At 39.0% G+C, this 26496-nt stretch overlaps 4 protein-coding genes, 1 non-coding gene and 1 pseudogene across 6 annotated transcripts; 4 read left to right on the forward strand and 2 right to left on the reverse strand.

The window, feature by feature from the left end:
* The first annotated feature begins 4296 nt into the window (after positions 1-4296).
* Positions 4297-4378, forward strand: TRNAS-AGA (transfer RNA serine (anticodon AGA)). Its single transcript has one exon. It is a non-coding gene; the product is annotated as a tRNA-Ser (tRNA).
* A 32-nt stretch (positions 4379-4410) lies between these two features.
* Positions 4411-6236, forward strand: LOC137710372 (Pentatricopeptide repeat (PPR) superfamily protein). The gene has a single exon (XM_068449330.2). It carries the CDS (start codon positions 4481-4483, stop codon positions 6071-6073), a length of 1593 nt encoding a protein of 530 aa, XP_068305431.1. The 5' UTR covers positions 4411-4480; the 3' UTR covers positions 6074-6236.
* Positions 6237-6927: 691 nt separating this feature from the next.
* Positions 6928-7872, forward strand: LOC137709729 (NFU1 iron-sulfur cluster protein). Its single transcript, XM_068448712.2, has 2 exons — positions 6928-7065; positions 7157-7872. The coding sequence occupies exons 1-2, from the start codon at positions 7048-7050 to the stop codon at positions 7589-7591; spliced, it is 453 nt and encodes a 150-aa protein (XP_068304813.1). The 5' UTR covers positions 6928-7047; the 3' UTR covers positions 7592-7872.
* LOC137709735 (pentatricopeptide repeat-containing protein At4g38010 pseudogene) lies at positions 7849-10210 on the reverse strand (annotated as a pseudogene). Its single transcript, XR_015963517.1, has one exon. The product of XR_015963517.1 is annotated as a pentatricopeptide repeat-containing protein At4g38010 pseudogene (transcript).
* A 1354-nt stretch (positions 10211-11564) lies between these two features.
* Positions 11565-14865, forward strand: LOC137710371 (Calreticulin family protein). The gene is made up of 6 exons (XM_068449329.2): positions 11565-11852; positions 11951-12020; positions 12901-14030; positions 14134-14205; positions 14290-14403; positions 14494-14865. Exons 1-6 carry the CDS (start codon positions 11763-11765, stop codon positions 14647-14649), a joined length of 1632 nt encoding a protein of 543 aa, XP_068305430.2. The 5' UTR covers positions 11565-11762; the 3' UTR covers positions 14650-14865.
* Positions 14866-18665: 3800 nt separating this feature from the next.
* On the reverse strand, positions 18666-25210 carry TUDOR1 (TUDOR-SN protein 1). Its single transcript, XM_068449606.2, has 17 exons — positions 24762-25210; positions 24111-24296; positions 23839-23913; positions 23624-23737; positions 23427-23537; positions 23087-23293; positions 22755-22973; positions 22573-22680; positions 22203-22373; positions 21909-22106; positions 21445-21810; positions 21112-21342; positions 20851-21036; positions 20694-20774; positions 20412-20606; positions 19448-19825; positions 18666-19166 (listed from the first exon to the last, which is right to left on the reverse strand). The coding sequence occupies exons 2-17, from the start codon at positions 24264-24266 to the stop codon at positions 18975-18977; spliced, it is 2988 nt and encodes a 995-aa protein (XP_068305707.1). The 5' UTR covers positions 24267-24296; positions 24762-25210; the 3' UTR covers positions 18666-18974.
* Between the last annotated feature and the right edge of the window lie 1286 nt (positions 25211-26496).

Here is a 26496-nt window from a genome sequence, read left to right on the forward strand (position 1 = left end):
TCGGTGGCATCCAGAATTTTACAAGTTAAAAGGAGAAAAAGAGGAAAGCAAAGAAGACAAAGGAAACAGATCATCAAGAGAAAGAATCACATCTGTAATGGTCCCTCTTAAGCATTATTCTCTAATCGGGTAAGTGTGGTTATCTTTTGCTTAGAATATAGAATATTATCATTCTTCCTCTGCTTTCCATCAATCACAACATTAGTCTTTCAACACTTAGAGAGAGAGAATCTTTTGTATGGATTATCACTTGTAATAAAAATTAAGTTTTATTCGCCAAATGACGTGTTGAATTTGATATGGACGGCTCACAATAAAAGCTAAGGTCATCGGTGGAACCGGATCATAAATTGCACATTAATTAATGGGTAAACTTTCAATAAAATATAATATAAGTTAAAAAATGTATATCAAAAAAAATATTTCAGAAGCAGTTACGGAATCACTGCCAAGGTGCTCGTCATTTTGATGTCACAATATTTGAGAAAAGTTGTATCAAACGAATCACAATGTGCCACATATTACATAATGAATAAAATATTATGTAAGATGTAAAATTCATACAACTATAGAAAAATAAAAAATAAAAAAAAATATTTTGGAACTTACCATGGACTCATTAAACCGTGCTCATAGAGAAATGACCATAAAATGTTGATTACGAGTTGAAATCAAATAGGAGATGATAGAAGCATATTTATGCTACTTAGTTATGTTGTTTCTCTGCATTTAGTGAGTTATTATACTATATATTTTAGTCTTTTAAGCTATTTTCGTATGTTTTTAGATCCTAATGGCAAAAGGAGCAAGAAATGGCATTTTGAAGCTAAATGGAGTAGTTTTGGGCATGGATTTGATAGCTTAACTATGGAGCAAAGAGGATGGACGAAATTGAAGTCAAGAAGGGCTAGGAATGGCTACAAATCTGGAGCAAGAGGTCCTAATGCAAAGAAGATAAGGAAATAGCAAGAAATAAGGAACCTTATCCAACCTTATCTTATCCTATCCCAACCAACCTTATCCTTTCCTAACTCTAATATTATCCTATCTTATCCTATCCAAATCAGGTTAGGACTTAAATCGAGCTAATTAGAGGGGATTAGTTATACATTTAAACACCTAATTCAGATTCTAGAAGCATAAACCCTTTGTATGCCGCATGTAGGCCATTCCTTGTAGGTTTAGGAGTTGTAATCCTTCCTCTATACCTATGCCGTGTGTTCTTGTCCCTTCAGGTTTAGGAATTTTCCCTAAACACTCTTTCTAGAACACCTTATCTTCCCCCTACAAGTGTGCCGCACCTATCCTTCTAGAAGGCCCTAAAACCTAGCCGTGTACTCCCTCTCCCATTCCCCTTTGGTTTCTACCAAGACTTAACCCTTTTCCCATGGGATTGTGCAATCCTTTTCCTTCAGAAATTGTGCATAATTAGCCTATAAATACAGCCCTATGCTGCACCATTCAAATCATCCATTCACTCATTCATTCATTCATACTTTCAGCCATCAAACACCACAATTCACCCTACACCACCCTAGTGCCGCAAGCAAGGAAGGAAGGAAGGAGAGGAGGACTTGTGCAATCTCCCATCCAATGAGGGTTCGAAATCTGCCATTGGAGTGTGGAGTGTTTCTAGGTGTATTCTATCCTTAGTTTTAGTTCAATGTTTATATTAATTTGGTTTTCAATTATGATGAACATGTGGAACTAATTTCTTTTTAGTTAGAGGTGAATTCAAAGCCATGATTATATGTTTTATATGAATTGATTATATCCAGTTACTGTTTCTTAAGGCATGAATGTGATTTGCTTATCTAAGTTATTAAAACTTGTTTATGTATGTTGGTTGGGGGTCAACACTTAATTTGCATGCATGAATTTGGTGCTAGAGTATAAGGGAGTTTCACATAATAGTTATTCACTTATATTCACAAGTAGTGGAGGTTGCTAGTCACAATCGTGTTAAGTAAATCCGTGGTATGAGTCTCATGCGTTTCATAGTGATGAATGCCTTGTCAATGTTTATGATTTTCACAAAACTTAATGACTTTTGATATGTATCTCTATCATGCGTTTCATATAGGGAACTTGAGAAATATAATTTGGTTGCGATGTGTATTCCATCTAATTCAATGAAATAAGGAAAATATGATGGTTAATTGTGCGATGCAATTAACTTGGGGCATTGTCATTCATAGTCTAAAGGAATAATAACTGGAAATTGGTTCATATGCATATATCATGTGTGGAGAAGGACCCTCTAACTAGCCTTTCACCCATTTAATTCACCCAAAGTCGTTTTTACAAAGTGTTTTACATAAAGTTTTTGTTTTAAGTTTTAAATTCGTCAAACACAATCCCCCTTTCATTTAATCTTGTTATTTGAGTCAAAATATGTTTTCTTTGAGTCTTTTGAGTCAAGTTAAGTCCTATTTTCGTCCAAATCACTTGTTGGGTCTAGAATTGAGTCTTTTTTATTGTTGGTTGCTGTTTTAAGTGTCTTAAGTTAATTTTGAGTCTATAGAGTCTAGTTTAGTGTTTTTGAGTCTTATTTGTATTGATTAGCATCCCTAGTTAATCCCCGGTCTAGAACGATCCCTACTTACATATCTACTACAATTGTCACAAATAGGGTTTAATTTGTGTGTCAAGTTAATTTTCACATCAGGAGAATTTCGAAAATGATACATTGGGCAAGGTGCTTGTCATGTTATATGATACACATGTACAAGTTTCATGATTTGTTGCTTGATTGCACCTCCATGGCCAATTACTATGTTCATAACACTGATTTGGTATATTGAACATACCACGTCAAAGATATTGCGTTCCCAATCACGTACCAAGCGACCGAAATATTTTTTTTGCATTTGTAAAAATATTATTTGTTAATTTTAAATTCATACTCTAACTATACATTAGTGGGTATACATTATTTAATAATCCAAACGACGAATACCCATTGCCAAATCATAGAAAACGCAATCACGAGCGGTTGCATATTTTGTTTTTCTTCACATTTTTCACACTTATAAATTAATTATTGTGAACTTTTGAATGTGCTTCGTAGATTAGGCAAACAGAGTAGGTCAGAGGTGTGTTATTGGGTTAGATGCAACTTCCTTCCCCTTTCCTTGATTCACCAGCTTTTACTTGCAAATTATACAGGTCTTTAGAACTCGATTCTAACGATAAATTCGGTTGATCACAGCCATTGAATCTTCTTCTATACGGATCGTTCGCATATTCCGTCCACATGGGAGAAACGCTCAAGATGAGATAACAATGGAACACGAGGAAAATTTGGAATTAGATTTGTTCTTTCTCTTTATGGGAGTGGACTTGCACCATCCATTTGTGAGAATCTGTGTCCAAAGTCACTAATCCACTTAACTCTAAACCAAAGCTTATATTTCTTATAGATAAGGAAGACCTAGTGCTAAATGCTTATCAATAGGCAACAATTAGACTTTAATCTTACTTTAGACACTCATTAGTTCCCTTTATATACTAGTATTTGCCACATTCTACACTACATTTGTGCTATGTGCAATAATTGAGGATATTTGACTTATTCTTAATTCCAATGTGTAATTGTGTAGGCGTTGTCTTTAAATAATAAAAATCCCTAATCAAATTCAGCATAAGTTACATACAAAATAGAAATTGAAAAGAAGATGCATGAGCTCATGTTGTTCATCATTTTGCATATGCCTATTGGAAGTGGAACCCACCAATTGCCTTCAATTTTAAGTCACATAGAACATGAGCTCCGATTAGTTTACTTATAGTTTATTAGTGAGATCACTGTGATACGAGAAAGACTTTCAAGCGGCGAGAATGTCAGTGTAATGGTATCTTAAATCAATCATGCACTAATATTTAAAAGAGTTAAGCGCATGACAAGTTAGTGATTATTACAGAATACCACCAAAATTACAATCCCTATTGTTTGTAAGTTTCAATGCATCGTAAACACTAAACACTTTATTATCTTGGCACTCGATATATGTGATGTTATCATTTTTTTTTAAAAAAAGTTCTAGAGTTCTAAGTTCTAACCCTTTTTTTCGTTTATTGATTTATTTTGAGCTAAAGTTGGACTAGACTAGACCTGACAATTTCTAACATGATTTGTTAACCCGACACAATATGAAATTAATAAATTATTAGATCAACATGATAACAAATTAGGTCGTTATCGGGTAATCCATTTTCAAACTCGGGATCTCCATTTTTTGTTGTCGTATAATTGTTACTATTCATTTAAGCTTCCCACACAAATGTACGAAAGAGGTGGACGTGCCGGAGTGGTTATCGGGCATGACTAGAAATCATGTGGGCTCTGCCCGCGCAGGTTCGAATCCTGCCGTCCACGTTTTTTTATTAAATAAAATATTTTACCGCCATTTCCTTCTTTTTTGGTTCTTCGATTCTTTGACTTCAAAAACAGAATGAGCGCCAGAGCGAATCGAAGTGAATGAACGCCGCCAATGCCACCACCATCGCCGCCGCAATCAAACACTGCAAAACCCAAAAACAGCTCCTTCAACTCCATGCCCGTACCATCACCGACCCCTCTCTCACTCCACCCGATTTGATCATCCCCACCCTCCTCCACGCCTTCATCTATCTCCTCCCGCCCTCCTCCTTCCCCTCTGCAACCGCTTCGCTCAGATATGCCGTCGCTCTCTTCAACCGCATCCAAAAACCATCGACCTTCTCCTTCAACAACATCATCAGAGCCCACACCGTCCTTTCCTCCCCTCTCTCCGCTCTCCGCTTCTTCGCCCGCATGCGCCGCCTCTCTCTCCCTCCTGACTTCCACACCTTCCCTTTCGCCCTCAAGGCCTGTGCCCATCTCGGGTTTTCTGCATTCTCCGTCTCCCAAACCCTTCACTCGCAATCCCTCAAGTTCGGATTCGCCTCTCATTTGTTCGTTTCCAATACCCTCATCCATGTTTACTCAATCTGCCATAATTTGAGCCACGCGTACAAGGTGTTCGACGAAAGTTCCCACAGGGATGTCGTCTCCTACAATGCCTTGCTCGATGCCTTTGTTAAGGCCGGTGAGATTTCGAGAGCACGCCAACTGTTTGAAGAAATGCCTGTCCGAGACTCCGTCTCGTGGGGTACTGTTTTGGCCGGGTGTGCCCAGATGGATCGGTGCGAGGAAGTGCTTGAACTGTTTGATCAGATGCTTGGTATACGAATTAGGCCTGATGATGTCTCTTTGGTTTCTGCTCTTTCTGCTTGTGCGCAGCTGGGTGATTTGGAACGAGGGAAAATGATCCACGATTACATAAAACAAAACAGGATTCGACTGAGTTCCTACTTCCTGACAGCATTAGTGGACTTTTATGCAAAATGTGGGTGCATTGAGACCGCCATGGAGATATTCGAATCGAATGCAGATAAGAATGTGTTCACATGGAATGCCATGCTTGTCGGGCTTGCAATGCACGGCCATGGCAAGCTGACACTCGCTTTCTTCTCCAAAATGACAGAGGCTGGAGTTAAACCAGATGGGGTGAGCTTCTTAGGAGTTTTAGTAGGGTGCAGTCACGCAGGTTTTGTATCTGAAGCCCGAAAGCTCTTCAACGAAATGGAATCAGTCTACGGGGTCCCTCAAGAGCTCAAGCATTATGGGTGCATGGCTGATCTGCTCGGGAGGGCAGGTCTTATCAAGGAAGCCATGGAGATGATCGCGAAGATGCCCATGGGGGGCGATGTGTTCGTGTGGGGTGGGTTGCTTGGAGGCTGCAGAATCCACGGCGATGTTGAAATGGCAAAGAAAGCAGCGGAGCAGGTGATGGAGTTGGACCCTGAAGATGGTGGAGTGTATTCGATCATGGCGAATGTTTATGCGACTGCAGAGAAATGGGACGATGTTGTAAATGTTAGAAAATCTATCAAAGACGCTAAGAAGGTGAAGAAGATCAGCGGTTGTAGTTTGATTCGATTGGATGGAGTCACTCATGAGTTCATTGCAGGGGATTGCTTGCATCCTAAGACAGAGGCTATATGTCTGGTTTTGAATGGTCTTCAGAAACATCAGTTCGAAGCCTGTTAACCAAAACAAATTTTTATTCCTTATTTTCACAAATCTTAAACAGAAGTTGAAATTTTGGGTGTATCTAGCTAATGACATTGTGTGATTGGTTTATGGATTCGTCGTTGGCAGTTTGCCTAATTGACTTAAATTAACTTTTATGCAACGGAATGTTATCGTAGGATATCTCAAACTAATAACAATAGGTGATGGTTAGAGATGCTCTATTGACAATGCTTGATTGACGTAAAATATTAACTTTCATACAACATGATTGACATCGTAGCTATCTCAAGTCAATGACAATGTGTAATCTGTTTGTGGTGCATTGCTAAAAGTGCCTGATTCATGTAAGATACTAACTTCCATATCGCGTCAATATTATTGTAGCGTACCTCAAGTTAATGATAGTGCGAGATTAGTTTTGAACGCATAATTGATGACACCTCATTGACTTCAGGGCTTGTTTACTAATCTGTAATCAGATTGAGAATCATTAAATTAAAGAAAAAATTGAACAAGGTACAATCAAAATCATATTCATGTTAAAATTCTTTAATAGATTGTTAGGAATCAGAATAGAATGACATTTATCTATATTTTCTTCACTTTTGATTTTGGTCATGAAACCTGCATAATCCCGCATGCCATGAAACGTGTCGAATTCCCATTCCCCGATTCTATTCCCTTGCGTAAACACGCCAAGTATCCGCAGTAATATGTTTTGTAGGTAAGTTTTTACTGTTAAGTAAAAGTAAATGATATATAAGTAAGTTTTGTTTCAGAAAAGTAAAAGAAAAATTTGACGTGGCAGCTTCAGGAGGGTTCTTCTGACACTCTTGCTCTATTATAACTCGACACGTGTCCCACTTGCTTCTATATTGCGATACGTGGTTCCAGAACCCTCTGAACTCTGTTGTCAGCATCGATCTTATAAGCAAGGATAATCCAGCAGCAGTTAGTTCAAGTGAAAAAATCCATTTCTGCAGAAGATCATGGCTTTCAGATCAATGGTAAAATCTTGTTCTTTTTGTTCAACTTTTGTTTTTGTTTTTTGTTTTTTTTAAGGATTTACTTACTTACCAAGAGCATCAAATGCTGCAGAATCACTGGAAACAAATGTCCACCGCCTTACGCGGATACGCCACCTCGACTTCCCCGAAGATGAAACCATACTCCCCGGCTGCCGGTGCCACCGAAAAGCCCCAACAGAGCAACTTCAAGAGGTTTATGAGGGGCGACTTCGTGCCGGTCTACGTTGTGGTCGGGATGATAGCGGTGTCGGTGGGGCTGGGGCTCCATACCGCCAAGCAGCACCTGAAGCACAATCCCCAAGTCTACGTGAAGAAGGAACGGAGAGAGACGCTGCCGGAGGTGGTGGAACCGGAGCGCGTGGTGGAGGAGTCTGACAAGTTCGTTAAAAATTCGTTTTTCAGGAAGGTGGCGCATGTTCAGGAGTTTGACGACTACAATCACGCCGTTAAGGATCCGATCCGGAAAGATGTTTTCGCTTACAAACCCGACCCGCCCCGTTCGTGAGCCGAGACTGTCAAGGACGTCGGAGTAGACCCTGTCCATGCCCAACCCAACGCTTAGTTATCCTTTTCCTTTTTCTTTTGTTTTTTTTTTTTACTCTCTGGTTTTTACTTCGGTGAATTGCTTGTATTTATCTTTTTTGCTTCTATGTCTTTATTGTGACTGTAGCGTACTGATTATGCTTGTTACTGTAACTCAATACTTTGAAAAGATATCAATCAAGATTTCAGTTTGTAATTTTGTAAAACAAAAACTGAAATAATTATCAAACGGAACTTTAGAAATTCTAATGTAAAGCAATCTTACAACCGTATTTAATGCGCAATAATGCAATTTCAACTCCAACTTAATGAAACCACTTACTACTACGGTCTAGTGATATTTTTCTTCGCTTGTGAATGAGAGATTTTAGGATCGATTCTCGCTAAAGGCGAATTTTTTAATCATATTATTATTAATTCATTGTGAGGTTAATTACCCTTGAGGTTATCTCAAGTGGTGAATTTGAACACCCAAGAACCTTATCCCAGGGTTTTAATCCCGTCGTGGTCGTTGATCTTCTTCCGGCGGCGCCTCTCAGCCATCAAATCTTTAGTAGGCAACCCTTCTTTGCCTAATGATCCTGGATTACACAGCAGGATTCGCATTCGAGCAACTACCGCCATTCTTGGCACTGTCATCTACCTTGAACTAATCATCAATACCTCAAATCTTTCTGTTCGGTTGCCAACTTTCCAATAAGAATTGTGTACCATCCAAACTCCCTAATCAAATCTTTCTGATGGTATGACTTTGTTCATTCCTCTAAGCGTCTCGTATATCGAATCAATTTGACAATGTGAACAATCTGCAACAATGAATTCATGAACAAGACCGTCTACTTCTATAAGAGAGCAACCCGGCTGCTTCTGGGCACCCTGACGAGGCGTACCCTTCCTCATCCTGCTCACTTCATGCCACCTTGATGCCGAAGCATATAGATTCGATAACAAAACGCGAGACTCAAACTTTCTTGGTTCTAATTCCTCAATCTTTTTGGCTATAAACTCTGCCAATGCTATGTTTCCATAAGTCCTACATGCAAAAAGCAGAGATCGCCATATAACCACATCAGGTTGGATTGGCATAGCTCCGATGAACTTCTCTGCTTCATTTAACAGATTAGCTCGACCAAGAAGATCCACCATGCATCCGTAGTGTTCAATGCGAGGAGTGAGGTTATATATTCCAGCCATGGCTCTGAAATAGTGAAAACCTTTATCCACAAACCCGCCATGACTGCATGCTGACAAGATGCCGAGGAACGCGACCTCGTTCGGCCTCACATCACTCGCTTCCATTTGTGTAAACACTTCCAGTGCTCCGACAGAGTCCCCGTTCATAGCAAGACCAGTTATCATGGCAGTCCATGTAAATACATCTCTATTGCTCATGTCATGGAAAATTTCAAGAGCCCGTTTAATGTCTCCGCACTTCGCATACATGTCAATCAAGGCATTCTTCACGGAGATGTTGGTGTAAAAGCCGATTCTTTCGCAGTATGTATGCACCCATCTTCCATGGCCTAATGCACCCGAACGCCCGCAGGCTGATATCACACAAGCAACCATTGCCGCGTCTGCTTCAACTCCATCTAATTGCATTTCCCTAAACAATTCAATCGTATCCTTGAACGAACGTGACTGAGCATAACCAGCGATCATAGAAGTCCAGCACACCACATTTTTGTCCCTAATTCTATCGAAAACCTTTCGAGCCTCATCCATGCGCCCACATTTCGCATACATGTCGATCAAAGACGAACCCAAGAAGACGTCCAAAGTGAACCCCCTTGCCAACACTAACCCATGAATTTGCCTCCCCAAATGAAGACAACCCATCTTCCCACAAGCAGTGAGAGCACTGACCAACGTCACATTATCGGGCCTTGTAAATGCAAGCATTTCGTCGAACATCTGGAGTGCGTCCCAGTTCCGATTGCTCTGCACATACCCAGAAACAATGCTGTTCCAAGACACCACGTCGCGGACTGAAACAGGAAGCAAGTCGAAGACTTTACGAGCACAGTGAAGCATTCCGCATGCGGAGTACATCGAAACGAGGCCATTTTGAACGAAGACGTCGGTTTCGAGCCCGAGCGCGATTGCCAAACAGTGAAGCTCTTGGCCCTTGTGGGGAAGACTGAGACGACCGCATGCTTTGAAGAGGAAAGGGAAGGAGTAGTTATCCGGCAGCAAATGGGGAAAACGACGTCGCACGAGATTGTAGTGAAAGAGCGCTTCTTGCGGGGAGGAGCTGTGGCAGAAGGCTTTGAAGATGAAGTTGCAGGCGAAGTTATTTGGGTTTTGAATCTGGGAGAAGATGGCACGGGAAAATTCGAGGCGGCGGTGGGAGAGGGAGCGGAGGAGGAGCTTGCTGGAGAGGACGGAGTCGGTGGCGAAGACGCCGGAAGTAACGGCGTGGGAGAGGAGTTGGTAGAACTGTCTGGGGTCGAGATCTCCGTCGCAAATTTCTAACAGAGACGGCCGTTTTGGTTTTGGTTTTGGTGCGAGGATTCGAAGTGACATTGCGGCATTGCAGGCTCGTTGCCCGCCACTAACCAAACAAAACAAACGAATACCACCGAGTGGACGAAGCAAGTGATAAAGCGCTTATAAGAATTAAGTGTGTTTGTACCAATCAATTCCGAAATTATTAATTACCGGTCAATAGTATACCGTCAAGAATCCATAAGAGTTTCCCTCCAACCAAGAGGCCAATCACAACACAAGTGTTGATATCAGAGACCAATCATAGCGCGACACGTGTCAATATCAGAACAAAGCTAGAAACTCTCTTCTATAAAAGAGGATCATTCTCCCACAATAATTCCGAATGTCATTTGTACTAAACTATTCGCTAGAACTCATTAAATGAGAGCTTGAACCTATGTATTTGTGTAAACCCTTCACAATTAATGAGAACTTCTCTACTCCGTGGACGTAGCCAATCTAGGTGAACCATGTACATCTTGTGTTGTTTGCTTCCCTGTCTCTATCCATTTACATACTTATACACACTAACGACCAGAGCAATCTAGCGAAGGTTACAAACTTGACACTTTCTGTTGTACCAAAGTACTTGCTGATTTTATGCATCAACAAAGTGCTTTTTAGAGAAGTCACCTTGTGTTCATATTTGATGTTCCTTACCTTTACTATCTCTACTTATTGCTGAATCTAGAATTATAAATTAGCCATATTACGTGACTGGATGTTACTTATTACATCAATTATTACGATGAACAGTTACTTAGCATGTAATTATCAAATCATATGATTAGTTAAAATAGTTGAAAAATGCAATCTATTTGAATTTTTTTATTGATAAATAAAAGGGAAGCGATCTCGAATCTCTCTAGTACTCCTACGATTTCTATCATTTTAATGAAAAAAACATTACTCGTATTATTACTCTAATTAGTTACCATATTATCACTTCAAACAAAAAATATTGATGTATTACGTAATTTTTAACATATTAATATTTCTCTTCTCAAAATTAAAAGACTCCCAAACTCTTAATAGATAGAGGAATTGGATCCTCGCCGAATCCCCTTTCTGGGGATCCTAAGAATCAACGCACACGTATTGTTGATAAAAAAAATAGTGCGTCTACAATTAAATATTTTTAAAAGTAAAACAACCTCGTTTTGCATGAAAAATATAAAAAATAAAAAAATTGTAGCCTTATGATCTTTAATCAACGATTCGTGTGCGTTGATCTCTAGATCTCAAGGAGGGGATCCGACGAGGATTCAATTCCATAGATAGAGACCTAAAAAAGCATAAGTGAAATTTCATCGTACAATAAAACCAAAAAAGAATTGAGAAATTTCAAATACTCATTTGGACTTTTGACCCGGCCCAGTCACGAGAAAGAACAGAACCAAAAGGTTGGTCGTAACTCGCAAGGGACGCAACGATGCGTCAAGTTTTTGACGTGGCGGGATCTCATTGGTCCATTGAACGTGGCACGTGATTTGATTGGCCGAAGCAAGTCGAAGGCAGTGTTGTGCAGATCTATATGTACAAGGCTCAGAACCCTTTCCCAGAGAGAGCGGACTCGTCTAGGAACTTCGACGAGAGAGAGTGAGAGAGATACAGAGGAGAGAGAGAGTTTTAGAGAGAGAAAGATGGTTAGGGTTCGCGGTGGTGTTCTTCCGGTGCTGCTGGTGCTGGTAGCTTGCTTTGCATTTCAGCAGCTATCTGCTTCCGACGATACGGTAATTCGAATCGTCTCATTTGTAATTGCAATTTCATGATTTGAATCTCAGATTTGAATCCCAAATTCTTACCAATTTCGATTAATTTGTGAATTTAGGTATTTTACGATTCGTTTGATGACGCATTCGAGGGCCGATGGATCGTTTCTAGCAAAGAAGAGTACCAAGGTCCGTTCTTTCTTTCTAATTTAAGAGAAAAAAAGATGATATCTTAGATGTGTGTGAATGTTTGTATTTGTTTGTAGTTATTGGATCGGTGTATGATCGATCCATCGATCTGAATGATATTAATGGTTTCGATGTATGTTGAACTTGAATATTTGCGTTAACGTAGATGTGGGTTATGTCAGTTGACCAGGGCAGTGTGCCTGGGCCGCTTTGCATTCGTGTTCGAGTTCCCCTTGCACCCGAGGTCGGATCACCCTCCCCCGTAGATTATAGTAGTTTAGAATGTTGTTTTGTATACTGTTAAGCTAATAGATTTGAGTGGAGTTAAACAACGATACAAATGTTTCAATGCGAAAATTGCACCATTTGTTTCCTCTAGATTTATAATGAGATAGTTATCAGTGATGAGTCTGTATGTTTTAATGGAATTATTCATTGCGTACAATGCCGTGGCCGCTTTGCAATTGTGTCTGAGTTCCCCTTGCACTCGAGCTTGAATCCCCCTCCCTCCGTAGGTTATGGTAGTTTAAAATGTTGTTTTGTAAACTGTTAAGCTAATAGATTTAAGTGGAGTTAAACAACGATACAAATGTTTAGAAGCGAAATTGCACCTTTTGATTCCTCTAGATTTATAATGAGATAGTTAGCAGTGACGGGTCTGTATGTTTTAATGGAAATATTCATTGTGTGCTTGGATTTTGTTCTTGGGGCATCGTATAGTTTTTGTGAATCATAGTGGCCAGGAATCATAACAGAAATATAGAATTATATGTCCCCTGCTTATCTAATTTATAAATTTTAGCTCGTCGATCATGATTTGGGTGCATTTCTTGCTGTATTTTGAGTTGCAAACTTATGGGGATGTCTAATTTGGGTTTAGGTGTGTGGAGTCACTCGAAGAGCGAGGGACATGAGGATTACGGGCTTCTTGTGAGTGAGCCTGCCAAGAAGTACGCAATAGTGAAGGAGCTTGAGAAGCCTGAGAGTCTGAATGATGGAACTATTGTCCTCCAATTTGAGACTCGTCTCCAGAACGGGCTTGAATGTGGTGGTGCCTATCTGAAATACCTTCGACCTCAGGAGGCTGGATGGGAACCTAAGATATTCGACAATGAGTCTCCTTATTCGATCATGTTTGGACCTGACAAATGTGGGCTCACAAACAAGGTTCACTTCATTTTCAAGCACAAGAACCCCAAGAGCGGGGAGTACGTTGAACACCATTTGACGACTCCACCCTCTGTCCCAGCTGACAAACTTACTCATGTGTACACTGCCATTCTTAAACCCAATAACGAGTTGGTAATTCTGGTTGATGGGGAAGAGAAGAAGAAGGCGAATTTCCTATCGGCTGATGATTTCATGCCACCTCTTATTCCTACCAAGACAATCCCTGATCCAGAGGATAAGAAGCCTGAGGATTGGGATGAGAGAGCCAAGATTCAAGACCCAAATGCTGTAAAGCCGGAGGACTGGGATGAGGATGCCCCAATGGAAATTGTAGATGAAGAAGCAGAGAAACCTGAAGGATGGTTGGATGATGAGCCTGAGGAGATAGATGATCCTGATTCCACGAAACCAGAAGACTGGGATGATGAGGAGGATGGTGAATGGGAAGCCCCAAGGATCGAGAACCCGAAGTGTGTGACCGCCCCTGGTTGCGGTGAATGGAAGAAGCCAATGAAGAGGAACCCAGCTTACAAGGGAAAATGGCATGCCCCACTTATCGATAACCCCAGTTACAAGGGTATCTGGAAGCCTCAGGAGATTCCAAACCCCAGCTACTTTGAAGCTGACAAACCCAACTTTGAGCCTATCGCAGCTGTCGGCATTGAGATCTGGACGATGCAAGATGGTATATTGTTTGACAACATTTTGATAGCGAAGGACGAGAAAGTTGCACAAACATACAGAGAGACCGCTTGGAAACCAAAATTTGAAGTTGAGAAAGAGAAGTCGAAGGAAGAGGAAGATGTTCAAGGCACAGATGGGTTCCTTGCCACCGTCCAGGTAAATGTTTTGCAGCTTATCAATTCTATACAGCTGTTCTTATGGAATTTATTTGATGGTTACTTGGTACAGTTACTGATGATCGTATTTCTATTTCCTGCAGAAGAAAATATTTGACCTCCTCTACACAGTCGCAGATCTTCCCTTCTTGAGTTCCCACAAGCCTAAGATCGTTGTAAGTCATAAGTCTTTCGTTTATTATCCCTTTTGAGGGTGATTTTCCTGAACGCAATCTAAAATCCAAGCTTGTTTGGTGCAGGATCTCATCGAGAAGGCAGAGGAACAACCAAATCTCACCGTTGGCATCCTTATCGCGATTGTGGTGATCATCTTCACTGTCTTTGTCAAGCTACTCTTCGGCGGAAAGAAACCTGTGAGTGCCGAAGCTCCTCAAAAAGACCAAAAGAAGTAGTTGTAGCTACTGATGTTGCTTGTTGCTAAATGTTGCTTTATCTTTATGCAGGCAAGAGTTGAGAAGAAAACCACCGGAGCCACTGCTGCTTCAAGCAGTGCAGCTGCGAAGGAAGACGAGAAGGAGAAGGAAGGTACTTCATCTGAGAGTGAGAAGGAAGGAGCCGCTGCTCCTCGCAGAAGGACGACGACCAGGCGTGAAAACTGAGGCGGAGAAGAGGGAGGAAGCTACCGATGACGATTTTCACTTCCATTATCTTCAAATTTTGAGCCTAGTTTTGTTTTTGTAGGTTATTCATGACTGTTGGCAATATTTTTCTTTTTCTTTTTTGTTTGTGTTTTTTAGCCTTTTGTGTTGAAACAGTTAAATGCATCAGGAGGAGTGTAAATGACTCATTAATTAAGCTGTGATAGTTCCTTTCAAGTTTCCAATGACCAAAACAAACAATTGCTTTTACAGCATGACCTTATGTTTTTTGTTGGAGAAATATTCTAATCTAATACGGTAAAATTGGTGTAGAGTTTTGGCCAAATTTGGATATGTCCAAAATTGACCATTTGGAAGTGGTCTATTTATTAAACACAACTAAATAAATTGAAAAAAAAAAAGAACCGAAAAGATGACTGGTTTCGGGAAAGTTTTGTCCCCAAACATATGAAGAGTAGGATTCTCTCATCTACAAATATTTCTCTCTTTTAATCTCTTTTTATTTGAACGGTCATAATTAAAGCACGTCAACATTTAAAAATAACATCCTTATAAAGAGAAAAAGAGGAAAGTGAGAGGAGGGAAAAAATTGTTAAATGTCCTATGTGATTGATTTCAGTGTACAAGAGGTTGCACAACAAGTGACGGAGTAAGGATTTTATTTGACATTGATAAAAATGTTCTCATATTAATTACTAGCTATACATTCAATTACGATTGTCCATATCAATAGTTTTCACAACGGTTCATTTGAGTTTGATTTTTCAGATATACAATAGAAATGATTAGGTTGACTGAGTTTTATAAATGTATCATTTTATAGAATCATATTCATGAGACCCGCATAATACATTAAACAGTTAAACTCTCGAGTTAAGACGCAAATTTTCCGGTTAATTGTGAGTTTGATTCTAATTTAGAAGAAGTAAACCCAAAGTTTCAGGTCTAAAATTGTGGAAGACCTAAGCAAAAGTTGTTGATGGTGCACTCTCCTCTTAGCCATATATGGATCCAACCTTAACCCACATGTTGTTTTTCCTCTATTTAATCATGCTATTTACATGTTGTTTTCCCTCTATTGAATCATGCTATTTATATTTACAAATCCATATATCTTGGTCTTATTTTGCAGTAGAATATCTGATGCAAGCCCTAATTACTTGCAAGAATATAAACTATTTATGGTATTTTCTATTTTTTTTTTTAATTTCTTTGGGGTCAAGTGATATCTAGTGAGAGAAACGTGACACTGTTTGGGTCAAATCCTTATTATGTAGGTTTCTCCTCAATGTTTTCGGGAACCTTCCGCTGATTATGTAAGGTTTCTCCTCAATGTTTTCGGGAACCTTCCGCTTATTATGTAAGGTTGTAGATACGCATTTGATTATTCTTTTAGAGTGTGTTTGTTTACCTTCACTAAGCCTCACTAGACTGGACTGGACTAATAATTAGTCCAAGCCCATGTTTGTTAGCAACAAGGACTACGTTTAATGGTATTAATCGGGACTCGCGTCGACTAAAACCTTCGCTTGTGTATGATTCTTAGAATTGATGCTCTGTATGTAATTTAGAATCTTAGAATTTGTTTAAATTTGAATGATGTAGGTAGATGTGAAGTGGGTTAATTTAATGGCTGAATTGGTGGCGGTGGTGGGTGCAGGTAGGGGTGGACATGGTGGCAGAGTTGGTTGGAGTTGCATTGGGTTCAAAGGGAAGGAATGTGGTGCTACAAAATAAGTATGGACCTCGAAGACTGTCAATGACGGTGAAACTCTCCTCAAATAGGTAATTAGTTCCGCATTTGAATTAGCCAATTGCTGTTTTAGTATTTTAGAATCTTCGAATTGATTTAAATTTTAATACCGACATAAATTGAGTTGTCCTTGGTGGCATTAGTTTAACTTTAGTGTTAATAAACAACACTCAAAATATTATCTACCAAATTATCGTTCATTGCTCATGTGTTTATGGTTCCCCTTGTATTGCACACTGACTGCCCACAAAAGTTTGATCTTCCAGCTCCATTTGTATTGCACACTGCGGGACCATAGACAATTGTTGCATTCTATTTATGATGATGCAATCTGTGCATTTGGAGCGATGTAATTTGTGCATTTGGAAAGCTTGGCTACACGTATAGTAGTGACAAATACAACATTAAACTAGACCTTGTGTTCTTTTTCTCATGGGATTACATATTCTGGACACCCCGTAGCCTGTGCGGTTGCAATTGAAACACTCGAGATCTACATAATTAGGTTAAGGGCATTGAAGAATATGTGAATGAACTCAAGTTTAAGCACAAGTAGTTGCAACTTGTACATGTATTGATAGCTCATGATGGTGAAAAAAATATGTAGACTTTCATGTAAAAGCAAAATCCTTTCCCCGTTTTGTTTGTGAGATGAATGATATTTTCAATAAAGCATCTTTTATCTCTTTAAAAAAATGTTTTTTAAACAAGAAAGTGGAAGTTTTCATAATTAAATATAAAAAATAAAAAATAAAAATTTAGTCCTGGCTAGTCCAGTACTGTATCAAACGCTTTACAATTTTAGTACTGCTTAGTCCAAGCCAAGCCAATCCAGCTTAGTCCCTGAAGTTAGTCCAGTCCGAGATAGTCCGGTGCAACAAATGCACCCTTACTATCTTATTCAAAGATTTCTTACAAGTATAATTTTTTGCAAGTATCAGTATATACTTATTTACAAGATATATAAAAAATTTATCTAAATCCGCCTAAGTCGCCTAGACCCAGCCAAACCGCCTAGGCGCTAGGGGCCAATCTCCCGCCCGACTAACGCCTAACGTTTTTTAGAACCTTTTTTCTTACAAAACTTCAGCAAAATTAAAGGGAGGAAGTGGGGATAATTATCTCCCCTCCTATGTATCTTCCATTTCATCTCCTCCTTATAAAGTAACGCATATGAGGGTTGTTGAACAATTATGTAACGCATATGAGGGTTGTTGAACAAATTGATGAGGACAATACAATTCAAGAATTTCTTCTGACTTTCCCAGCAGCTCAACTGCCAAGTTCTACTATAGAGTCAAAATCAACCCGAGGCGTAAACTATATTTGGTGTGTAGGAGGGTAAATAGTGGTGTGGGGCCGACGGTAGAAGAAAAAGAATTATTAAAAAAAGCAATAAAAAATAAATAAAATAAAGCTCATTAAACATGTGGCACAACTTTAAACCATTAGGTTTCTTTTGAACCGTTTATAGTAAAAAGGGACAAGAAGGGGGAGAATCCAAGTCTAATAGGATCATGATCCTCTCTTTAGCTAAGGATGAGGATCCTCCTGAACAAACTCATCGGGCCGTTCAAATTTTATCCAACGACTACAAACAGAGAGCTCCTCTAAAAATTATAATAATTATAACCGTTGAATAAAATTTGAACGGTATGATAGATTTGCTCAAAATGATCCTCACCCTTAACGAGGATCCTGATCCAGTCTAATAAACCCGCTAACTTCTGCTGCAATTTGACTTTGACGTTATATGCAGAAGTCTGCAAAACCGACTAAAAACTCACGAGTCACAAATTTTATAAAAAATAAAATTGTTGTGTTTTTAAAGATCTTCTGCGTGCGAAGGAAATAAGATGTTAAAAATTTTTGAGTGCCAATAGAGCCATCCCGTCATCTGTATACACATAAGAACCAAACTTGTAGTCAGAATAATAGATAATCTGTTTGCTCTGCATAAAAGCTTTTAGCTTTTAACCAAAATGATCATTGAGATTTGTGCAATACATTACTTTGATTCCTAAGGTCCCTGAGATTGTCCCCCTCAATCATTTTCTTAACTGTAATTCTGTGAAAAAATTTCGTTAAATTAAAGAAATCATCAGTTCAAGCAAAGGGTTTCTCAATTTTAACAGATAATTTTCATGAAAGAACCAAAATGATTGACGGTGAACAATATCAAGAACCAAAATAAGAAGTTATGTCAATCTCAATAACCATTTTTGCTAAAAAGTTTTTAAAAAATCATCTTTATAACATAAAATTTGGAAATTTATGCCCGATATATAAATAAATGAAAAACACTAATTAAATGTCAAGCTTTCTGATCGACAGACAAAATTGTCTAATTAAACGTTTACCTTATTCGAATTTTGTTAAAAAAAAAAAAAAATATGTTCCCTCTCATCTAAAAAAAACAGACAATCCAAAGACCGAAAACAAAACTCAACTGCAACACAAGGTTCCTTTTTTCTTCTTTCTCTAAACAGCATATGATATATGCCTATAACTTAAACTCATCTTACGCCATACTTGTTTTTGTAACTTAGCTTCCGTCAGTATAACTGTATATTCATCGCTTGCCAGCAGCTGTGGCTTTCCTAACGGAAGGAACGTCCTCATCGTCGGACTGGATGTCTCCGTAGCGCCACATCCCCCGCCTATCGGTCCTCGCTTCTTCCTGGAACTTTTCCAAGTTCTCAATTGCCGTCTTCCTCTCCTTGGTTTCACGTTTCTTCATTTTCTCTAGCCTTGCAAGTCCTTCCTGAAAATTCCACAAATTTGAACAGATGAGATTCAGCAAGACATTACGAAAAAATAAAGTTTGAAAGATTCGGAACAAGCAATATATATTAATATATGATGAGGGTTCTGTTTGATTGAAGCATGGATATCAGTACACAACAGACTAATAAATCCTTCCTTTGATTTCGAGCAAAACAGTGGTATGCGTATCACGGGTAGGATTGTAAAGGGCAGCAGAAAAGAATTTAAAAGATGAGATTTAAAGCTACCATAACTAGAAAAAAGGGCTACAACTCAAACCTGAAGCATGGCGGCGTTCACGCTGATCTCAGCATCCACAGCAACAAGAGTCACAACAAGCACTGGTCCAGTTCCCTGGCCCTTAACTTTTCCCCCTGAAAGATCCCTTTCCTCAATCATGGCCCGAAATTCATTGGCACTGTTTAATGTGTGCTCACTTAGATACTCAGCTGCTTCTTGACCAAAGTCCTCCTCCAAGGCCGGGACTTTAACGTATGCAAGGCTGCATAATTGAGCAAGACCGGGTGCAGAGGAAACTGATGGGTCAAGAGGCCGTATCTGGCTGTAAGGGACAAATTCTTGATTACCATAATCTATATAGAACACTTCAAACTTGTCTTTAGGGGATTCCACAGCTCCTCGAGGTGCATTGACAATCTTTGCATGAAGACATACACATATTAAAAAATTTGAAAATTTTGAAGACTGAATAGAAGAACATTCAGTGTACAAATCACATAATCAGATGCAATTGTAGTGCAAGGAAAATGTAAACTATCATGCTACTTATGAACGTTGGTGAAACTTACTATATCAAAACTAGCAATTGTAAAACAAGAAGAAAGATTTCACAGATAAAGAAATTCATTTCATTTGCATCATATAGTTCACTTCCTGTCAAATGTGTGTGTAACATCAACAGACTTGCCTTCTATGAATATAGAGAAACCTATAATTTAATGCCAGATGATAAGAACATCACTTTTCCTGGAAACAAAAGACTTGAGGTAAATATAGTGTTCATCAAGGGAATATGATTATCAACTGGCTATGTTTTTATCATCCGGCCACTCTTTTTCTTGGAAAAATTGCTAGCAGAAGTATATAAATAACACATTAACAATTTATTTTAAATAGGGAAGGGATGAAAGGGAAAAAATGTATGCTAATGCACTGAAATAACTCAAGATTAAAAATTTATTACAATCGGAAAATAAAACTGATGTTTAGGGTTGTAACTCACCATTGCTCTGTTCCAAGAATTATCTGCACTAAACTGAGCAAGGACAATGTCACCCTTCTTAGGATTATAAGCCCCAATTACGGGAGCTTCTTGAAGGTTCAAAGATGCAAGCTGTTGCTGAATAGAGGCAATTTTCTGATCCCCAATTGTCTGAACATAAAATTTACCACTTCCCAAAACCTCTGTCACCGCTACCTGAAAGTAAGGAACAAGATAGATGTTACTTAACATTTTACAACATGTAGAATGGGCAATAATAAAATGCAATTGCATTCCAAGTACCTTTAGCACTTCTTTCTGTTTGGTGTTGTCGACAGCTGAACCATTGGGAACCTCCTCTCCTTCTACGTAGTTCTCCCAAATCTGCAAAAAGAGAATGTAAATTAACATAGTTAACAGGAAGACAGCTGTAATAATGTAGGTATGTTGCTTCACATACTTTCAGTTTCTGCCTTTTTGCAGATTCCTCAGCTTTTTCAAGAAGGTGCCCATCAGGGATTTCACCGCCAAAGGAATTCTGATATTTTGCAAGGCCAGCTTCAACGAGGGCAACCGCCACATTGGTCTTTGACTCCCACAAAGATCCCAAGAAGGTCCCAGTTCTATCAACAGTCTCGACTTCAATCTGTAAAAGACATAATTTCATCAAAGCAAGAACATAACTAAGCGGCAACAAGAATTTAATGTTAAATGGGATTACCTCAACATCTCTCTGCATAATTCTTCGTCTCATGAGCGCAATTGCTTCTTCTGAATATGGCTCCTCACGCCCAGGACATCTGACACCAGAGAATGCGAAGGCAATGCTGCATGTTTCCTTGGGAATCAGTAATTTAAAACGATGCCCACTGAGGACATATTCCACAATGGCAGGAATTTTCCTCCTTTTCTGTAAGAATGGAAAGAAGTCCCTGGCTTTCTTTGCTGATGCCTGTTAGAGACAACACCAATTAAGGAAGGAGTGAAATTACATACCGATTGTTAGACACATCAATTGAGGAAGATATGAGTGACATATTATTTTATTACTCACCACTGTCAAGTCTGTAATGTGCATGACTGGAGATTCCTTGGCAGAATGTAATCCTTTCTTTCCAGCAGTAGCACGTGCTTCTGCTGACATAAGGGCATCATAATAGTTTGATCTCTCCTCAAAATCTCGATGTTTAATAACAGTGCCAAAGCCACGTGAAACCACCATCTCAGCAACATTCACACCAGCCTGCTGGCTGGCAGTCGCAGATGAAGCAGGTGCTGGGGTGTCATCACCCTCAGCCTTGGTAGGAGATGCAAGCAAAACTGTTCCAAAATCCATTACCCTGGAATCGGCAGGTCCAGAAGTAGCTGCAGCTCCCTCTCCGGGGCTGACCTTCCTTGAATACTCCATTTGAACATTTACCTACAAAACATGCCAAATGGAAATATTAAAATTTATTTGGAACTAAGAGAGAGACTTCTATCATGAAGAAAACATTGAATCAAAACTAGATCTCATACTTGACGTCCAATGAGGCGTGTTCTCAGGAACTCTTTGGCTTCACGAGCATATGGAGCTGGCTTTTCTTCTCTACGAGGATTGCCCATTTTCGGACACCTAATACTTGAAAGATTAACTCGCCTCTCCGCCAGTGGACTGCCAAATGGAACAGAATCATCAGCGACAATCACACAGTCCCCACTTACAACCTCCACAACCTGGAAGAAAGAAAATCAATTACATGAGTACATATAACAGGACAAATCATAATGTTGTGATAAACATACATAACCATAACTTTCATTACATACTACCTTTCCTGTGAAATTCTGGTTATGAATTGCTTTTGAATTTGTAGGTGGGGCTGTGTAGTTTGTCCAAATCCTCAACTTGTTTTTCTTTGCTTGAAGCTCTGCAGTCTTCAGCCGCCGCTTCACATCGTCTTCCAGCGTGCTTGCACTCCATTCAACGTATTTTGCATAACCCTAAACAAAAGATTGTCAGTACGCCCTAAATATGAGTCTCAGGGAGGGTATAAGAGATTTACAATCTGACAATAAAGCATGCAATAAGCTGCACAGAAAGATTGAAAGCATGCCATAAATATTTCAACAGTCGGGGACAAGAAAACATTAGTCATCAATAATGTTAAATTTAAAATCACTGCACAGTTTAAGCTCTTACATTTTCAACAAGCTCCAGGGCCAAGTCTTTCGCCGAGTCCCCATCAGGGTAATATACTGACCCAATCAAATTACTGAACTTGTCATTGCCTTCCAGAACGATGCGGACCTATAAATCGACCACGATATTGATAAAATTGTAATAACAATGTCCAAGATAACCTGCAATAGAAAGTTGCTTACATCTCTATGCAACACACGAATTTCTGTAAAATGTTTAGCTTCCAATGCAAATGGATCTGCGGCAACTTCAACAGACGATGCTGTTGAAGCTAGAATCCTTTGAGCAGAAGTTAGAGGGGCTCGAGGTTCAGAAGAAACATCCCCGTTTGTTTTATCGGAAGTTGTTTCTGGTTCAGTAACTATGTCTGATGTTATAGGTCTCCTTCCCACCGATGGGGCCTAATTGGAATAGAGAAATTATGTTATATATACATGTTATTACTTTCAGAACAAAAATCAGATATGAACAAAATCTTATGCATACATGTCCAGATTGAAGAAAGAAAACATACCTGAATTCCTGCAACGAATACTTGGACAAACTGAAAATCCGGAAGCAAGTAGGCCCTAACTGTGCTTCCATCCCGAACCTGCTCAACAATACATTCCATTGGCCTGCCCTTATTTTCAGCCAACAGACTCACGGCATCTAAGTTGCCAGCATTCCCGATAGCAGAGGGAGGTAGATTCCTTTTGGATGCTTCACCAGCACCAGGAACCTGTAATTATGAACAAAATAATCATGTTTCATGTCGTCAAATACATAACAAGTTTGAAGTCAACTTTCAACATGCTGCAACATATTAGATGTACAATATAAGAAAAAAGGAGGGAAAGAATTTAAGTACAAACCTTGCTATGAAGACCAAGGCCCTCGGTCCTAGCTTGCTCTTGGAGACGTAGCAGCTCTGCAATGTAAGGACTCGCTTCTGCTTTCTGTGGACCTTGCTTACCCTCCTTGACCTGCACAAACAGGATTCAGCTTACAGCCATTAGAAATAAACATTAAATAAACAATCAGCATCCAATAGAAGTGAAAAGATAACTACCTTTGCCCAGCCTTCAGCAACAACCAGCATCGCAAGATTCTTGTCACCAAGGAAAACCGAGCCGAATTCCCGCCCTATCTGTTGTACAACATAGTCCACTCTGAAAGCCACCTCCTGTTTGGAAAATATAATGAGGTGGATGCATCATGGACATTATTATGAAAGATGACTAGTATGGAGATAATAAAGCACAAGCAAGTATTTAAAATAAGCACCTTTCCTATGCAGAGTTTCCTCAGAAACTCCCTGCTGCCCCATGCAAATGGCTCATCCTGGCCATCTCTACGAGCCTAGCAATAAAAAACATCACAATAGCAAAAGCCATTCAGAAATGTCAGCGATCAAAAAATTGAGCTAAAACAGAACCATCATCTGTAATTATAAGTCTCAAATGGACGAAAAGACCAAGAATTTACAACAATTCAATGCAAACGCCAAATTAAAAATACATAGGTGGATGAAACACAAAGGATGTTAATCGTTTTACCAGTTTTGGAGCCATAAGCGATGACAGAGTGATGGTTCTTTCCGGTGGGGGTCCGGCCTTGTTGGCTGTGAGGGCCATGACGACCAAGGAGTCCCCTGAAGGCACAGCCTTCACTCTCCCTCTGTACCATCCTGTGGAAGCTGTTGATGATGCCATCTCAACAGCCTTCTATAGTTTGACAGAGATCTACACCACGACATTCCAAAAAAAACACATCAACAAAAACCCAATTAAATTTCAAACAACACAACCCAATTAAAATTCAAAAAAGCCACAACCCAATTAAATTTTAATCACCAAATCACAATTAACATTAAATATCTCTCCAACGCAACATGCAAAGCTACAATCTTTACAAACACCACCAACCAAATCCGTATCAGAACGACACCATTCAGATCCAAATTCCATACCAACAACGACGTGCATCAATACGACAACGACACATCCAATACGACATGGTAAAAAAACAGCAGAATTAACCGTTCGGATCACAAGATCTATCAATCACCGCAGATTGCAAAACCAAACAGTTTTCAGTCAAATTCATCTCAATTACGCTTAATGCAAACAATAGCAATCCGATTAAATGATCCGAGACAAAACTTTCAACCCAGAGAGATCTAGGAACGCAATAGATAGAGAGATTACCAAGCTGGATCGGATCAGGCTATTCGGATCTATCCGGACCGACGAGGTTTATCCGATCCCTAGGTTCGTCGAAACAGCGTCGTCGAGCGGCGGAATCCAAAGCGAGAGCGACACGGAAAGAGAGAGATTTCGCAAGCTTTCAGACGCGTTGCGTATATAGACGACGGAGAGCTGTGCATCCAGCAATTCGTTTATATTTATACCCTGCGTTTTGGCTCGAAATTACCCAACATACCATGGTGGTCTTAAATTCTTTGCTTGGATATCCTTTCCATATAGGGATTATTTCAGAAAATTGGTTATTTTTAGATGGGGAATTATGAAATTACCAGTCTGTCCGGTGACCCAAAATCCATATGGATGTAGGTTCTAATCCCAAAAGGATTTTGACACGGATTAGGACAACTTACCGGCCAACACTTTTACGATGTCATATTTTTGACATGTCTTGATTTCCTCTATCCACGGGGTTTAATTTTAACCGATTATTCAATAAAAGACGTCACCAACTCTCATGTCTATCCTCAACAAACACTAATAAGTAATATAAGGTCAAAAATGCAAAAGGCAAAGCACTAACAAGCAATTACAAGGATTTTATTTTGGTTTGTTTTATTACATCATATGGAAACAAACATTTTATATATCGTGATTGGTAATTCTGATTTGTTTAAAGAATAAATTCTAACACATTATATGGATTAAATACACCAGACGTCATTGTAGTTGTATACATATTTCCTCCTTGAGAGAAGAATACAACGCAACTAAACAAACCTAAAATTTATCTGATTTCATTTCCTTTTAAGAGATAATGGTCGTTTATGTATTAACTTTACGTGACTTTAACCTTTTTTATCCTGTAACCGATTGCTTTTAGATATGTCATCTATCTTACTTTAATTCACTCTGACACACTCCAAGAAGAGTTACTTCAACTAACTAGTATTCGTTAATTATTTTCCTCCCAATTTATATGATCAACAACGTCATTTGTCCCACTTTAAACCTCTATGTCGCACTCTGAAAAGAGTTAATTCAACTGAACTCGGTCAATTTATATGATCAACAATGTCATCCTGATTCATTTGATTAATAAACTCTGACACAATTTCCTGCCTTTTGTCGCTAGCTATGCAGCGAATTCCAAAGATCTAAGGATTCCCTTTCTTTTTAAACGATAACAATTGCATCTGTATTAAATTTACATAACTTAAATGTCTATATGCAATAACGGATTGCTGTTAAATATGCGATGTGTCCCGCTTCAATCTTCTATGCCAAATCGCGTAAGTTGTTAATGCAACAAAAAAATTTGACATAATCATTAAAATGAGGACCAAATTAAACCACATGTAAAAGATATAATCATTGTGGTAAATAATCATAAAAAACGTAGATAGAGGACCTAAACTTTTCTAAAGAGAGATGATTTCCACAATCTTTTTAACATTGTGCCACGCTCATGTTGCTTTATCACCCGTGATTATCTTTTGAGAGAGATTATATTCACACATCTTAAATTACTTCTTCCACACTCTTTTACTTTTTAAATATTTTTCTATCAAGTGTTAGTATTTTGTAGAAATATTAAAAAATTAAAAAAATATGAGAAGAATAATTTGAGATGTGTGAATATAATATCTCATCTTTTAATTGATTCGATCCAAATGCGAGAGGGAATTAAGTGCAAACTTCACTTCTCTTTTCGAACCATTTTCCTCTTGTAATTACA

Source organism: Pyrus communis, chromosome 6 (genome assembly GCF_041283825.1).
Source record: "Pyrus communis isolate YQ-2024b chromosome 6, ASM4128382v1, whole genome shotgun sequence".
NCBI lineage: Eukaryota > Viridiplantae > Streptophyta > Magnoliopsida > Rosales > Rosaceae > Pyrus > Pyrus communis.

Coding starts and splice junctions, on each gene's coding strand:
- TUDOR1 (XM_068449606.2), bottom strand. CDS start 24,266: ATGGCATCATCAACAGCTTCCACAGGATGGTACAGAGGGAGAGTGAAG. Junction 22,107..22,202: donor ACCAGAATTTCACAGGAAAG/GTAGTATGTAAT, acceptor TCTTTCTTCCAG/GTTGTGGAGGTTGTAAGTGG. Junction 21,343..21,444: donor ACATTACAGACTTGACAGTG/GTGAGTAATAAA, acceptor TGTCTCTAACAG/GCATCAGCAAAGAAAGCCAG.
- LOC137710371 (XM_068449329.2), top strand. CDS start 11,763: ATGGTTAGGGTTCGCGGTGGTGTTCTTCCGGTGCTGCTGGTGCTGGTA. Junction 11,853..11,950: donor TATCTGCTTCCGACGATACG/GTAATTCGAATC, acceptor TTGTGAATTTAG/GTATTTTACGATTCGTTTGA. Junction 14,031..14,133: donor GGTTCCTTGCCACCGTCCAG/GTAAATGTTTTG, acceptor TATTTCCTGCAG/AAGAAAATATTTGACCTCCT.
- LOC137710372 (XM_068449330.2), top strand. CDS start 4,481: ATGAACGCCGCCAATGCCACCACCATCGCCGCCGCAATCAAACACTGC.